Genomic DNA, 17766 nt, shown 5'->3' on the forward strand with positions numbered 1-17766 from the left:
TCGGGAAGGTCATCGGACCTAGTCTTCTGGAAAGTCCGGTCATGTGTACGCAGCATTACTGACGTTTTTTACACTTTTTTTTTTTTGGAGAACCAGTGACATTATTACAGTAATCAGTGCTAAAAATATGCACTGTTAATGTACTAATAACACTGGCAGGGAAGGGGTTCACATGGGGTGATCAAGGGGTTAAATGTGTTCTCTGCAGGTGTGTTCTAACTGTTTGGGGGATGGGCTGCCTGGGGAAACACATAGCATAGCAGAGGCAGGATCTGTGTGATCTCCCCTTTCAGAATGGAGATTTTCCTTTGTTTACCCAAGCAGTTCCCCATTCTGTCACTACGGGGAACGATCACGGGTGGCCGGCAGACATCGAGTTATCCGGACCTGCTGATTGGCTGACCAGTGGGCATGCACCCACAAACTAAACTTCCCGAGCCGATGTACAATGACAGTGATTCGCGGGAACAAGCCGACCTGCCGCAGTACAGTGACGGCGGCTTGATGGCAAGTGGGTAAATGAGGCACAGCACATACGACCAATGAATAACTCGTTTTCAACATTGTTGTTTTATACATGAATATTGCATACACAAAGAGGATACAATGGTAAGCTGATATGTAATGAATCCATATTAATGCATTTTATATATAATGTTGACCACATATAATCCAACTGTCAATATATGAATAAAATGCATATAAAAGTTAAAAACTCAATTGCATATGTAGAATATGTGATGCCAGAATACAGTGTCATTGGCAATCACCTCTGTGATTCAAACCCGAGTAAATTCGCCCAACCCCTACTTACAATAGCAAAGCTATCCCTAAAATGAACTTTACATCATTTCTGTGTATATGGTATAATGCGCTTGTGACATGCTTATTACCATTGGGAAATTGGCGAACCGGAGCACTGTATAGAGACAACAAGCTGGAAACACAATATAGGATTGCAATAACAAGCTTGCGTGTGTCCTTGTTTTTGCATATATCCACTGAGAATGAGGACAACCAATCATCATTTAGACTGTGTCATGCTTTAGTTGTGTAATATTATATATGGTATTATATAGATTGTGTACTAGAGACCGTGGCATTTATTCTGCGATAGTTCATATTGGTGCTACCTACAATGCAGACTGGAATGTTGCTGCATCGCCTAATGCAAGTATAACGTCGTGTGTGTGTGTGTGTGTGTGTGTGTGTGTGTGTGTGTGTGTGTGTGTGTGTGTGTGTGTGTGTGTGTGTGTTCCTTTTTTTTTTTTTTTTTTTTTATATATACATAAAAAAGGCAACACAAACGGCACACAATGTAAATTCTCTCAATTTATGTACAGGTGTTTTCAGATGTCTGAATGGTATTACAGCTTACATGTGGTGATCCAGCTAAATCTTATGTTGCTTTATACCTCACCTTTTTAGTTCTGGTCCTGCAAGCACTGCTCAGATATTTTATTTCAATCTATAAAATGGGCAGTTTAGGAAATCCTGGAGGTTTAGGACCTGTGCTTCGCTCATGATTACTCACATATTGAATTTTTATTTATTTATTTTATCTTTTTTTTTTTCCCCCCCATCCCCCATCCATTCGATTGCCCTACAAGGGCAAAGCACCCGGTCACTGTAAGTAAAGTGACTGTTGCAATTAAATGCTGGGTCACGCTTGTGCCAACTAATGTTTGTTGCCTGCACATACTTAACTTTAATGTTTAATTACAATCAGTATAATTTCGTGTGTGTGTGTGTGTTTGTTTGTTTTTTTTTTTTTTTTTTTGTTTATTCAAATAATTTTGAAAACCAAGATTATTATTTTTTTTTTTTTCTATAGTTTAGTTTAGCATTGAACTTTAAAGGACAAGTTCACTTTTTAGGAAAAAAAATCTAAAATGTAAATGTAAAAAAAATGTGCATTTATTATTCTTTATTATTCTTTATTGCGGGAGCCTGTAAAGCCTTGAACCAGCAATCAGCAGATGCATTCTGTTGAGCTGGCCATACACCATACAATTTTCTTATTCAATTTCCTTTAGATTTACCTTCAACTGTGTAGTACAAGGGCCTGCCTGATTGCACACAAACTGAAAGTGTTTAGATTTGACCTCATATTATATGGTTTTGGTAAATCTAAAGGAAATCGATAGAAGAAAATTGTATAATGTATGGCCAGCCTTAGGCTGCTTTCACACTGGGGCGGGAGCGGCGTCGGCGGTAAAGTGCCGCTATTTTTAGCGGCGCTTTGCCGTAGTTTTAGCGGCGGTGTGCGGGCGCTAGTGGGGTGGTTTTAACCCCCGCTAGCGGCCGAAAAGGGGTTAAACCCGCCCGCAAAGTGCCGCTGCAGCGGCGCTTTGCCGGCGGTATTGCCGCGGTGTCCCATTGATTTCAATGGGTAGGAGCGGTGAATACACCGCTCCTTCACCGCTGCAAAGATGCGGCTGGCAGGACTTTTTTCACCGTCCTGCCAGCGCATCGCTCCAGTGTGAAAGCCCTCCGGCTTTCACACTGGAGTTAAAGGGGCCGGTTTTTTTCAGGCGTTACACAGGCGCTATTTTTAGCGCTGTAACGCCTGAATACCGCCCCAGTGTGAACGCAGCCTTAGGAACACTCAGGCTGGGTTCTCACTGATGCAAATTGGGTGTGGGTTTCCCCGTATTCCAATTCGCATGACAGGAGAGCGTACCCGGCTCTCAATGGAGCCGGTTAACACGATTCCAGGGCGGCCATGGAACGGATTGCACATTGCGTCTTTGGCTCCATTTTTTAGGTCTGAAAAAAATATATAATAATTTGGGCCTGAAACGGAGAACAGGGAATCATTGGACCCCTGCTGTGAGCTGCGCCAAAGACAGTGTGAACCCGGCCTCAATTAACTACCAAAACGTGCACAGCACGATGGTAGTTCATTAACCGCTTCGGCCCTAAAGATTTTACCCCCTTCCTGACCAGAGCACTTTTTGCGATTTGGCACTGCGTCGCTTTAACTGACAATTGCGCGGTCATGCGAGGTTGCACCCAAACAAAACTGACGTCCTTCTTTTTTCCCCCAAAAAATATCGCTCTCTTTTGGTGGTATTTGATCACCTCTGCGGTTTTTATTTTTTGTGCTATAAACCAAAAAAGCGACAATTTTGAAAGCAACGCATTATTTATTTTTTGCTATAATAAATATTCCCCAAAAATATATAAACTATTTTTTTTTCTTCAGTTTAGGCCGATATGTATTCTTCTACATATTTTTGGTAAAAAAAAATCGCAATAAGTGTATATTGATTGGTTTGCGCAAAAGTTATAGCGTGTACAAAATAGGGGATAGATTTATGGCATTTTTATTTATTTTATTTATTATTAATGGCAACGATCTGCGAAAATATATATAAATTAATATAATATATTTTATTTTATAGGGACTGCGACATTTTGACGGACACTTTTGACACTTTTTGTGTTTTTGGTACCATTGTCATGTATACAGCGATCAGTGCTATAAAAATGCACTAATTACTGTGTAAATGACACTGGCAGTTAACCACTAGGGGGCGATGAAGGGGTTAAGCGTGTTCTAGGGGGTGATTCTAACTGTGGGGTGGGCTTCAAGTCACATGACAGCGATCATCGCTCCCGATGACAGTGAGCCCCCCCAAGCTGTCAGATAAAGGAAGTGTGGGAGCTAGTCAATTTGTAACATGTTACACCCTGAATATTCAGGATGTAACATGTTGCGAAAGGTGAACTTATCATTTAAAAGATTATAAAATTGTACTTTGTTTATACAGGTTACCTCACTTTAGAGAATGGTCTTTAAGCTTTGTATACTAACTGTCCCTGCACTCCAGTATGTGTCAAGTACAAGCAAAGAAAAAAACAATGCTTCAACACTCCTATGGAAAATGTTCTAATCAAGACATGTTTAACCCATGACCCACTGAGCCATCTGATGTGGCCCATGACCTCAAACCAATGGCATCCTGCACAGCCTCCCTAGGGTGCATGCTGCCCAACTGAGTGATTGGCAGTCCTCCTTCATTATCCCATCAGCTGTCATACCCACAAGCCGCTATGGCGGCCATCTCCCTGCCGCTATGGCGGCCATCTCCCTGCTCTTCTCACTCTTTCCTAACACTCAAAGAGCTTTAGCTGAGTGGATTACATCCAGTGACATCCATATAGGGTTTCTGAAGGTGGATTCTCATAGTTGTGTGATGAGCTTGGTGTCATTCGGGGAACATGTGAGTGCATTATGTGTCATTTCATCTTTTGCTTAGTAAAGACGTTTTATTGCACTCCTAGGGCATGCGCTTCCTTGGTCTGTTGTGTTTTTTGTTTAGATTGTCCACAGTCCTAGTTTTGGCAATTCAAGGGATGGCTGCAAAGATCCTGAAATATTGAAGGCTGCAAGCGCAAGTGAGGGATTGATGGTGATCTGGTTAATAAATATGTGAATTTTGTGGATAAACATTGGTCCGATGGAAAATGACTCTGATTGTTGTTTAAAATCTTCATTTATGCTGTTCAACACAAAAATGAACAATTCTGAACCATTTCATTTAATTGTGGACCATGACTGGTTACCAAATCACTTAAGTGGCCAGTGCTCTTCAAAGGTTTGAGCACCCCTGTTGTAACCAGCCTAATTGCTTTTCTTTTCTAGTTTGCTTTAAAGTGGTTGTAAACCATGGGTGCTCAACCTGTGGCCTTCCAGCTGTTGTAGAACTACAAGTCCCATGGGGCATTGCAAGCTACTGACAGTTACAAACATGACTCCCAAAGGCAGAGGCATGATGGGACTTGTAATTTTGCAACAGCTGGAGGGCCACAGGTTGAACACCCATGTTGTAAACCCTGTTACACCACTTTTACCTACGTGTAAGCCTATAGTAAGGCTTACCTGTGGGTACTGTGAATATCTCCTAAACTTGCACAGTTTAGGAGATGTTCACTGTATCCGCATGTGCCGACATCATCCGCACATGTGCACTGAAGAAACGGCCCGCTCGTGACATTTCTTCAGGAGCCATGCCGTGACCAGCGGCTCCCGCATGCCTTTGAACCCGGAAATAACTCCAGGGGACATGTCGCCAGTCACAGCGGTGTGCGGGGACCCACTGCAACTGCTTCGATCTAAGGTAAGTGTTTCATAATGAGCTAGTATGTTATGCATACTAGCTTATTATGCCTTTGGCTTGCTGTTTTTTTTTTTTTTTTTCCGTTTTCTTTTTTACAACCATTTTAATATTGTCACTTGGTCAACACAACCCAGCCGACACACTAGGAGGGCATGATCACCCCTCTACATACATACATACATACATACATACATACATACATACTCTCTCTTTTTCTATCTATAGTTCTGCTATTATTGTCAGTATGTTCAATGCCAGCACATGAACCTGATTCGGCAAGTGTGTTACTGTTCAGTTTTATATAGAAGACTATTAGCGGGTCCAAATTGGGCACCTACAATTATTGCAATCCTTCCCCATTTTAAATTTTTTTTTTTTTGCGTTGTGTGTTTTTTTTTTTTTTTTTTTATTAATACAGTTAGTGCTTTTTTTTTTTTTTATCTGCCTAGGATTGATTTTTAACACTTACCATTCTTGTTTCTGGCAATATCTGTTGGATGTCTTGAGAATTTCCGTCCAGTAGGACTGAGTGTACTGTAAAGCAGCCATTGGTAGTCTAGTCAGTAAGTAGTTGTTATTGCATGTATCTGAAACTACTAACAACCTCTTTTTGAAGTGTTAGCGGAATGATTTCTCATTGTGCTTTTTGTAGCAATTGCATGTAGGAAATGTTCCTTTCTGTCTAAAGGCCAGATGGAAAAGTTTTTTTTAGGCCCGTAGTCAGGAATCGGTGTTTGTATCGTAACTTGCATTCCTGTTTCTATTTTTTTTTTTAAACATCCGGTTCTAATACTTTCCAACAGAGCTAGGCAGTGGCTACATTTAAGATTCTTGATCATATCTAAATCGGGCACACAGAGCGGCATCTGGCAGTATTGTTAAGATCATAAATGTCAATTAGGAGCTTGCTATAAAGCAGACACTGCAGGAGAATCATTTAGAAAATGAGAAACTTGATGTTTTCTTGACCGTTATAGCTCAAGGATTTTTGCCAGCTGTGCCTGATTCTAGCATTGATGTGAAGATCAGGTTGTATAGAGCTTCACTATGGGTGATAATGTGTATTGATTAGACCTGATTTACACTAGTGCGACTTCTGATGCGACTTGCATCGCAAGACAAGAGAAACCTCATTGTTTTCAATAGTGCCCATGCTAATCAATGCGACTGAATTCTACAATTTTGGAGAAGGTTCCTGCACTACTATGGTGCCATTTACAGTTCAACTTGGCCCTATAGAATATGAAAAATTGCACCACGTAAACGCACAGTAAATTACATCAGAGTCGCATTTCGGTAGTGTGAACCAAGCCTAAGTGGTAGAAGTCATTGTTGCAGACATGCCCTATATTTTCTAACTCCTTTTGTAGAGAATAAATTGTATGTGCAAATGGAAAAATACCACACTAACACATGTTGAACAATAATTTCAAACAAAATTAAATAAAAAGCTGCAGCTCTGCTGTGAGATGCACGCAAAATGACAAATAAAAAAAACAAATAGAGCTGCGCTAAGCTTGAGGAAAATTTATAAAATTGTGCATGGTCATAAATTATGAATTAATAGTCCATATAGGTCATCCATCCATCAAACCGAAAAGATGAAGAAACGTGTGTCCCTTTTTAGGGCCGGTTCACACTGCGACGCGAGGCGAGGCGACACGGCTCGCCTCGCCTCGCTCTCGCAAGTCGCCCCCATTCAGTACTATGGAACCGTTCTGAGAGGAGCGACTCGAGTCGCTCCGACTCAGAAAAAAGGTTCCTGTACTACTTCGGGGCGACTTCGGGGGCGACTTGCATTGACTTCTATGCAGAAGTCCTCTGCAAGTCGCCGCTGAGCTCCCCGCAAGTCGCGGCGAGGTAAGTCGGAGACGCCTCGCCGCGGCTCGCTGTGTGAACCGGCCCTTAAAATGTTCATTGTAACAATATTGTGAATATTGTCACAGCACGACCAAACAAAGTGCACTTCCACCACATAAAAGACATGCTTACTAGATGGCAAGCTTAAGAAAGCTTGTGGCTACTGCCCAGCCAAGGCCTTTATCCTGAGGGAAATTCTGATGTAAGCTCATGGATCACACTCCATGCGGGGTAAGGCCAAGCAGACGTCCTTATCATAGCAACGCATTAACGTTGGCACATCCCTCCTTCCAAACCGTTTTGTCACAAGATGTTGTAATTTTGTGACAAAACGCATTGGGAGGAGGGACGTGCTGATGTCACCACGTTGCTACGATCCCGGAAGGATGGGTGGTCTATGCCAGCCAGCCGGCATTTTATCTATGCTTTTATTCTGTTCCTTGCTGTAAGTGAATTACCATTTTTACTATTAAAGGTGTAGTTGGTTTTTCACTATAGCGAGATTGTTCTTTTTGGGTTATCCTGGCCTAATTATTCACTGATTGCGGAGTTGACTCCTTAGTCCCTTTGAGAGTATACAGATGTCTGCTTGGCCTTACCTCACATGGAGTGTGATCCGTCCATGAGCTGACATTAGAATTTCCCTCAGGATAAAGGCCTTGGCTGGGCAATAGCCGCAAGCTTTCTTAAAGGGGTTGCAAATCTTTGTGTTTTTTCACCTTGATGCATCCGAAAGTGAAAAAAAACACCATGCAGTCACCGCCCCCCAGCCCCCATTTTACTTACCTGGGACCCGAATCTCCCTGGGCGCGATCCCACGTTGCTTTCACTGAGCTCTAGTCGGCTCTCCATTGGTTGATTGATAGCAGCGCAGCCATTGCCTCCCACTGCTGTCAATCAAATCAATGACACTGCGCACCAGGGGGGCGGGGCCGAGTCATACATTTGGCGGCTATGGCCACCGAGTGTATCACACGGGAGCCCACCCGCAAGGTAACCCCCTCAGGAGAGAGCTTCCCAGAGGTGGTTAGCTCTTGCGGGAAAGGAGCCACAAGAGCCGCCGTGGGACCCCAGAAGAGGACGTTCGGGGCCACTCTGTTCAAAACAAACTGCATAGTGGAGGTAAGTATGACATGTTAGTTTTTTTTTTTTTTTTTTTTTTTTTTTTTTTTTAAACAAACAAACCCATAGTATACCTTCTAACCTTGCTATCTGGTAAGTGTGTCTTCTATGTGGTGGAGGTGCACTTTTTTTGGTTGTGGTGTGACAACATTCACATTATTGTTATGGTGAACATTTTAAAGGGGCACACATTTCTTCATCTTTCAGGTTTGGTGGATTTGATGATCTATATGGACTATTAATTCATTTGTCTATGCACGATTTTATAAATTTTTACCAAGGTTAGTGCAGCTCTTTTTGTTTTGTTTTTATTAATAAATTGTATGTGCATTGGGAGGCACTTCCCTATTCTGAGAATTCGCTTGAAAAGGAGATTTTGTAATGAGCCGGTTCACCCACTAGATTTTGTGTTTTTAGGGCTTCCTCCCCATGTGTATTTTTCAAACAGTATAGAGCATTACTTCAAATTTTTCCTTTCTGAAAGATTGGCTTCATAAAGCAACAAAACCACATTTACCTACCTTGCACTGAAAACAAGTTTCTCACCCCTTTTACGTTCCACGTGCAACTGGAACAGGGTCTGTTCAAGCCAACAGACCTGGAAATGCATACCCCCACCTGTCCTTACTTGGACTCTTCCCCTGATCTGCCATGCAGGGCACCTCATCCTTGGTACATGTTCAGCCCTTCTGTGTCCTTGGTTGCTAGGATGCTGTCAGCTGCATACTGTCCTTCGTTGCTAAGATGCTGTTGGCGGCATAGCGTCATTGGTTGTTAGGAGGCTGTTGGTTGCATAGCGTTATTGGTTGTTAGGATGCTGTTGGCTGCATAACGTCATTGGTTGTTAGGATGCTGTTGGCTGCATAGCGTCTTTGGTTTTTGGGAGGCTGTTGGTTGCATAGCGTCATTGGTTGTTAGGAGGCTGTTGGTTGCATAACGTTATTGGTTGTTAGGATGCTGTTGGCTGCATAACGTCATTGGTTGTTAGGATGCTGTTGGCTGCATAGCGTCATTGGTTGTTGGGAGACTGTTGGTTGCATAGCGTCATTGGTTGTTAGGAGGCTGTTGGCTGCATAGCGTCATTGGTTGTTAGGAGGCTGTTGGTTGCATAGCGTCATTGGTTGTTAGGAGGCTGTTGGCTGCATAGCGTCATTGGTTGTTAGGAGGCTGTTGGTTGTTAGGGTGCTGTTGGCTGATAGCGTCATTGGTTGTTAGGATGCTGTTGGCTGCATAGCGTCATTGGTTGTTAGGAGGCTGTTGGTTGCATAGCGTCATTGGTTGTTAGGAGGCTGTTGGTTGCATAGCGTCATTGGTTGTTAGGGTGCTGTTGGCTGCATAGCGTCATTGGTTGTTAGGATGCTGTTGGCTGATAGCGCCATTGGTTGTTAGGATGCCGTCAACTGTGCAGCAACCAATAATGCATTCCTGGCCCCATTCAGCTACCAGATAGGAAATTCCCACCATTAACCAAAAATGTCTACTGCCGTATTTGGGTAATGACGTCAACAAGAATCCCTGATCCCATTTGTTTACATTCAGTCGTCAGTGGGGAAATCACAGGACGGGCAGCCGAATGGGGCCAGGGATGGGTCATTGAGCCTTGAGCAGGAAGCTTTTGCATACCTTAATCTGAGCACTTTCCAAACTTAATAATTTTTACTCTGTAGTATTGATGTAGATTTAATAGCTAAAGAGAACTTAGAGGTTTGTAAAAACAATCTGTAAGATTTGACCTTCTGATATGGTCAAGTATCTAAGGAGAAAAAATGCAGTCTTTCTGGATCTTCATAGGGCAGATGAAAGGTTGTATCTACGTGTAAGCTGATCCTTGGCTTGTCGGACGGGGCTGACCATAATGTTTAAATGCAATCAGCCGAGTAAACTTTGAGACAAGAATCATTTTGGCAATTGTTTAATTTTTATCTTGGGCTGACATGAGCGTTCCTGATAAGTATTATTTCTTATTGGCTGCTATGCTTTTGCTCGTTGGTTGCTTTTCATATGGAAAAACAAACATTTGGATTTCTTCTACCAACCATGCAGTTTACTTTTTTTTGACAAAGGCAAAGCAGCTATGATCGTCAAGTCTTTTCTGATCGTGAGAGAACACTGATCTTTAGAAATAGAAACCTACATGATGTGGTCATTCAAGCACTGGAAGCATTTGATCTGTAAGTTGGGAAAATCCTTTGTACCCTCCAACTCCTTGTTTCTGGCTAGCCACTTATGGAATGTGGTAGGAACTGTGTGTGTGTGTGTGTGTGTGTGTGTGTGTGTGTGTGTGTGTGTGTGTGTGTGTGTGTGTGTGTGTGTGTGTGTGTGTGTCTTGTAAAATAATTATTCAGATTTCATGGGAATTATTCCAGTACAAATCAATATGTCACAGCTAATTCTGACCCTTGCATTATAGTAGCATATAGGAACCTCCCCACCTTCCATACACTTGTATACTGGTTGTTGTGTATATTACTCAGTGACTTATATCAAAAAAAAGTTTCTGCTAGTGCTCGGCTGAATGAATGAAGTACTTGTATAGCGCACAATGCGAACTGAATCGCCGTGTATGTATGTGTATTGATCAGTGGCACTTACTGTTTGTGAAAGCCACGGCTGCTCCATGATGAGATCACTGCTTGCAGGGTTGGACTATCTGCTGGCCAAAGGGAGTCCTCTGGGCACATGTGACAAATATAATATAGGTGTCATCTTAAGTCAGTGCCTGGCTCTTTTTATGTCTTGGGTACCCAAGAGATTCCAGTTATAGTTACCAACTCTGTTGCCTCCTGCATGTGGGCACCTGGAGCTGTATAATAAAAAAACTTGGGCGTATTTTCCCATCCAGGGGCCACAGGTGCTGTGTAACCCGACTAATGCCTGCACCATGAAGACAACAATGGAGTCTGAAAAGGTTAATGGGTAATGTAAGTAAATGAGGAGGGGTTTGTAAAAAGGAAGTTGACCGTATAAAGTCAGAACTGCTCAGGGGCACCCCCCACTTTCCCCCCCCCCCCACGATGAAGGAGGGGAGGAGGACTATACACCTTTTGAAACCAGAGAGCAGCCGACAGGGCGAGTAAGAGCTCCAACACTACAAGCTAGGCTTTATTTATTTAGTGCCGTCAATGTATCCAGCATTTTACATATATTGTACATTCACATCAGTGCCTGCTCTCAAAGAGTTTACAATCTAGGGTCCCTAACTTGCATTCATACATACACATACTAGAGCCACTTAACCTATTGGCATGCCTTTGGAGTGTGGGAGGAAACTGGAGTACCTGGATTCAAACTGATGACCCTAGTGCTGCAAGGCAGAAGTGCTAACCACTTAGACACTGTGCTTCCCGAGGCGTGGAGCGTCATCCCAACATGTCAGATGGACTTGAGAGAGAGTGGCGTCTGCTTGCCACAGCCCCACAAGTTGAGGGGGGTATGTATTGTACTTTGTTGTGATGACCCGGTATACTTGGGTGTATTGCTGAGCACTGAACTTTGCAGTGAAGTTCCTCATTGTTATACAATGGACTGACGTGTATTGCTTAGCAGATTGGATTACAGAGCAACAGACTTCTAGTGATTTGTTGGACATAATCCAAACAGGATAATTACTAAATAGCTGTTTTTATATACTGATAAATTCTTCCTATCCAGAGGTTTTTTTTTTTTATTTTTTTATGGTCAACATTGTTTCTTGATTACTCCTCCCCCTTTTTTTTTTTTTTTTTTTTTTAAGTATTTAGTATTGAGGGTTCTAAAGCTAGCCATAGATGGATGAATTTTGATCTGTATATTCTGACAGCGGAGGAAGCCCTGATGTCCGAATACAATAGAACAGCAAGGAGGATTCCTCCATCTATCTCATTTGTGTAGATGGGCAAATCTGTTCTACTTTTTGATCAAACATTGGGCAGACACCTCTATGCCCAGTCTTGCAGCGCTACTTTATGAGGTATATGCACAGGAGTAATGTGAACTTGCTGGCAGTGGGAGATATCCCTAATCTACATACAGGGCGCCGGAAGCGGGATTCCAATGGGGATTTGCACGGGATTTGAGCCAAAAGCTTTAATAGGCTTCAAAAAAAGGGAGGACTTGGGGTGCAGAGCTTTGTGCCCGAAGCCCACCCAGTTGTGTGACAATAGCGAATGAATATTTGCTATTGCAACACCGATTCTCCTCCCAGCCAATTAGGAAGCGGGTCGTGAGACCCGTTTCCCGATTGGCTGAAAGGATAAGCGATCTTATTGGCCAAGGGTGTTGAGGGAGGAGAACCACAGCTGAAGCAGGGGAAGACTGACTCACCAGCCACCACGATGGCTCACCCACAGTGGCTCAGACAAGGGAGGGGGGAGAAGGAGGGGAGATCAAAGTCATCCGGGGCTGGACATCTGCCTCCTAAGGTAAGGAGGCCGTTCCTGGTGTTCCCTGCATTCATGTCTGCCTCTGGGGGCGGGGGTGGTATTTGGTTTTGAATTATTCAACACCAGCCGCCACTTCTGTATACATAAGTGAAAGTATGTGCATGTTGTCACTTTAGTTCACAAGCCAACATAAGAATTTGCATAAAAATTAAGCGTCGGTCTTCTTCCTCCTTCTTCCTTCTTTTTTTTTTTTTTTTTTTTTTAGAGCTTTCAAACATCTCTCCATGCTGTTCTATGTGTCCATGTACACATAGGCTTTTAGTGGCATAGGCATTTAGAAGCTGTAAAAAAAAAAAAAAGTTTCTAAACGCTACAAAACTCCCCCAAACTCCAGCATTTGGCTAATTTTTGAATTATTTTTTGAAGTGAGTGGAGGTTGCCGGCTGATTAGCTGGTTCTTAAGGAGTGGGTTCAGCCTGCACATCCTTAACAACGAATGAGTGATCAGCTGTTAGCGGGGAGTGAATGTTAAAAAAACAAAACAAAAAAACATTGCCAGCAATACAAAAAAAAAAAAACACGTGGGGGTTCCCCTCCAATCCATACCAGGCCCAAGCACCTTGTCCTCATGTTGATGGGCACAAGGGCCTCTTCCCCACAACCCTCCCTGCTGGTTGTGGAGGACCTGTGGATGGGGGGCTTATCGGAACCTGGAAGCCTCCTTTAACATGTGAACATAGTACCCCTACTCATTCACCAAAAAAGTATAAAAAGTTAATAAAATACAACACAAAATGTCACCCCGCTTTAGATCCATTGTCAATTGCGGTGTCCGCTGCCGCCGCCAACCCAGAAAAATAAAAATAAACCTCCAGTCCTAAATAAGGCTCCCGCTGTCTGATAGCTCTTGGTGTCACCTTGTGACATCAGCAACCCAGCATACCCTTGGTTGGTAATGTCACTAGGGGTCTATTCACTGGTTGTTAAGGGTAGCCCACTTCTTAACGCTGTAGCTACTAAACGTAGCCTACACTCTAGGCTAACAGTGCTAAATGCTGACAAAAAATGCTAAAACCTTAGCTTTTTTTTGTTTGGCATTTTTACAGCAGTCTATAGCTTTTTAGTGTGCATGAGGCCTAAAGATTGCCATTTTAACAAAAATGATGCCTACCTGCTCAGTGCAGTAATTTTGCACAGAGCAGCCCCCCAAACCTCTTCTTTTTGAGTCCCCTGCTGGTGGTCCTGGCTCCTCCTCCTGCCAAGTGACCCCAATAGCAAGCCTCTTGCTATAGGGGCACTCAAGCAGGCTCGCTCCCAAACCGCGCTCCTTTGAATAGACATTGGGGGTTATTTACGAAAGGGAAATCAACTTTTCACTGCAAATGCACTTGGGAGTGCAGTCACTCCTAAATCTAAGGCCGCGTACACACGCGGGGACTGTTCGCCCAACTTTGTCCGTCAAACAGTTTCGGCAAACAGTCCGCTCAAAATTAGCATGGACGGACATGGCCACACACGACGTACGAACAGTGAACAGTTTGCTGAAACCGTGCGCGATGACGTGAACGGCACGTACGACGGGACGAAAAATACGACGTCCTATACACTGCATTATAACTTTCGGCGTGTAAATCCTTTCTGAGCATGCGCGGAACTTAGTTTGACGAACAAGCCTACACACGAGGGGGCTGTTCGCTGAAACCAAGTTTCAGCGGACAGTTTTACGGAAATTCCGAAAAACTTTGTTCGTCAGACTGTCCGCTGAAACTGTCCGCTGAAAGCCCACACACGAGCGGACTGTCCGCTGAAACACTGTTCAGCGGACAAAGTTGGGCGAACAGTCCGCCCGTGTGTACGATGCCTAAGGGGTAGATCTGAAATGAAGGGAAGTTCTGCTGATTTTATCACTCAATCATGTGCAAGCTAAAATGCTGTGTTTTTTTTTCTTTGCATGTGCCTCCCGGATCTACAGCAACTTTACTACCTAGTGCATTTTCAGTGCACTTTGAGGTGCACTTGCAGTGCAAAGTGGATTTTACTTTAGTAAATAACCCCCATTGTCCATTCACACACAGCGTGGCTCAATCCCACGCTCCGCTCTATCCTCATTGGCTCACTGGCTGCGATGTAAGCCAATGAGGAAAGGGAGAGACATGGGAAGCTGCTGCTCTCATGCACATCACTGGATCAAGATGGGGCCCAGATCAGTATAAGGGAACCTGGAGCTACACCCAGAAGATTTTTGTTCAATTCATGCATAGAATGCATGAAGGTAAAAAATATTTTGCCCTTAGAACCACTTTAAGGATTGCAATGGCCAGTACCATGGTTATGCTTATACGAGCAGACATCCTTAGCACTTAACACACCTCTACTTATGAATTCTAAACTGGAAACACTATTTTTTAATTTTTTTTGTTTATAAATATGCAATATTTATGGCACAGTATTATGGCATTATACCTTAATTGTCATAGCTTATAATTATCCTTTCATAGTAGGAAAATGATTGGACATGCCGGTAAACCTAGTTGTAGGATCCAATTGGCTTCCCTCTTCCTGCAGTAGTAGTCCCCTAGAGGCAGTCAGTTGTATTTCATTCAATTTAGTTATAGTGACACATAAGTAAATTGGACGTTTATCTTGCCACTATGCATTTACCAAGAGAGATAACCTGCCATACTGTTAGATTAAAAGATTTTACAAAATGTTCTTTCTGACATATTTGTTATTCACGCAGAGTAGAATTGAGTTGTGTGGATAAATTGTTCATATTCATTTGGCATATTTTAGTTCATCAATAAACCTTCACACTTCAGATCAGTTTTAATTAGTGATAATTGGCTTTTATGTTAATTAGCCCTTAGAGACACTGGTGTCAGAATATTGTTGGCTTGTTATAAAGGATATTGTGAAGACTTTTTTCTGTGGCTCTTTGAAGGGTGAAATCAATGTTATTGCAGATCTAAGATACAGCTGAAAAAATCTTACATTTCAAATAATGTATGATGGATTTATAAAAGACTATTAAATAATTTTTTATTTTTTTTATTTTAATTTTTTTTAAATGAATGGTTTGGGCACCGTAGAGTAAATCCTTTTACGGAGTTGGATTCTGGAAGGCTCATTTTTAATAGCTTGTGTAATTTTTTGCAATTGATACTTAAAAAAGAATTCCAGGTGTTGACACCTTATACATAGTTGCTATGGTCCAGCTTGGACCAATGTAAAGATGCATATACTATACCTGGTCAATGCCACTAAATTCTGGAAATCCTTGAAGTAAACACCTCTACTCCAAAGATCTCCACTTGCTTCCAGGTGCCGTGCTTACCGGCCGTCCTGATGCTTTGTGAATACAGCAGGTCGGCTGCTCAGCATTGGTGCCATTCAGAGAATTGAACAAGGTAGAAAGCAATGTCACTGCCCCGCCTCTATTCCTTGGTGCCCGTGCACCAGTGTATCAGGCCTACTGCTCAGCATGGGATCCAGAAGCTACCAGAGATCACAGAAGTAGGGGTGTCGCATGTGCCGCATACAGCCATCAATACAAGGGAATTGTTTGTGTCTGTATCGGCATTTACCCTTGCATGTGCATATGGAGCGTCTCCCTAATTGTGCCACTTTTACGTGTTGCATGAACGAGTAAACACCAATGCAGAAGCCATTGCCATTTACTCAAGCATGGTCACATACAGTCAGGGTGGCAGGGACAGGCTTTCTAAAGAAAACAAACTTTTTGTTTTAATGCACATGGAATGTATTTAGCTGAATCTAACAGAGTTTAATTAGACTTGTAGAATTCTAGGCAAAACTTATTTTTTTTTTTCATTTTAAAGTAGGGTCATAACCCCTGTCAGTAAATTTTTGTCATCTTTGTCCTATTGGAGAGGTTTCCCTTCACTTCCTGTCCCATACCCCAAACAGGAAGTTAGAGGAAGTCCCTGAAAAATATGGAAATTCCTTGGGGATCTCCAGAACCATTGTCCCCATTGGAAGACTATTACTTTTCTGGGAACAGCCCAAATTTTGGCGCTTTTATCTTACGTTCACTTTAAATGATAATGGTAAATCGGGCAGAAGACGGGAGGTTGAATTTCCCTAATGGGACACAGACCACAAACTGCTCTCATCTCCATTCTGTCCAAAACATTTTGCCTTTTTAGATTTACTCATCTGCTAATCTCTAAATTTGGAATATACCCTTGATGGTGTGAATACTTCCATGTATATGGTAAAATGTGGAAAATTAATTGCTGTATTCTGTGAAAGGATACTCAACTGGTCCTAAATGAAATGCAAAGCAATAAGGATTCTTTTTATTATTATTATTATTATTATTATTATTATTATTATTATTATCTTTTGTTTTTTTTTAGTTTCTGAAGAAATGGAACAGACGGAGTTGTATGGCACGATGCAAGAAAATGTTCCCAGCCTTCACACAGCAGAGGTGGTACGTACATGGGTTATTGGGGGGAATCTGTAAAGCAGAAAAATAGAAAGGTGGTGGATTCTTTGGGGGTTTATATACCAGTGCATTTTCTGATGGAAATTTGACTGGATAACTCCCTTTTTAGGTGTAAAGTAAAACCACAGCCAAAACTCCAAAATTAGGATTTTGGGTGGATTCGCTATATAAACTAAACTGGATAAATCTAATGAAGTCAAAACTTTTTTCTTTAGGTGTTGCATAATATGGATTAAAAAAAACTTCTTTTTAAAAAAATTTTTGTACTTCTGCCTGTGTCCCACATAAGGTCTCCAAGACGAATTTCCTTTAGTCTTTCTAGTATAGCCAAAACATTTTGTAGGGAGAGGTTTAAAGGACCTCCATAAAATTAACTTTTTGCTGTCTATGTCCAGCTGGATATATATATATATAATATATATATATATATATATATATATATATAAATAAATATAATGTGTATACACATGCACACTTTTTATTTTATTTTTTTATTGCTACTCAAGGCCCTGTTAGAAAGATTTTGCCCCACTCTCTGTCCCAGATAGAATGTGAAGGAAAATCTGCCACAGTAACACAGACAGAAATAAAAATTGACAGGGGTTCTTTCCTTTTCCTACTCCTGCTCAAATATTGTCAGTATGAAAAGGAAGTGAAGAGAAATATCTATAAAGATGGTCAAACATGTATCGATATCATTAAATTGCTCAATAAATGCATCTAAAGTGTTCAAAGTGAATAAGAATTGTAAACGACAGACTCCCTTCCCTTTTAATGGATTTGGCTGTGGTGGGATTATTTCTGATTGATCAAATTAATATCTTGT

At 42.0% G+C, this 17766-nt stretch overlaps 1 protein-coding gene across 3 annotated transcripts in view; it reads left to right on the plus strand.

The window, feature by feature from the left end:
• Nucleotides 1-17766, plus strand: part of ANO6 (anoctamin 6) — a 128975-nt gene that overhangs the window by 28695 nt on the left and 82514 nt on the right. Inside the window, exons 1-2 of one of the 3 annotated variants that reach the window (XM_077472880.1) lie at nucleotides 10203-10279; nucleotides 16849-16925. In XM_077472880.1, the coding sequence (XP_077329006.1) occupies nucleotides 10243-10279; nucleotides 16849-16925 (114 nt within the window). In that variant the 5' untranslated portion in view covers nucleotides 10203-10242. Of the gene's footprint in view, nucleotides 1-10202; nucleotides 10280-11187; nucleotides 11539-16848; nucleotides 16926-17766 lie in introns of those variants that run through there. The other 2 variants (XM_077472879.1, XM_077472878.1) reach the window with 2 other exon arrangements.

This window comes from Lithobates pipiens, unplaced genomic scaffold (genome assembly GCF_037356315.1).
Source record: "Lithobates pipiens isolate NorthernLeopardFrog02 unplaced genomic scaffold, aLitPip1_a1.2 Scaffold_8, whole genome shotgun sequence".
Taxonomy (NCBI): Eukaryota; Metazoa; Chordata; class Amphibia; order Anura; family Ranidae; genus Lithobates; species Lithobates pipiens.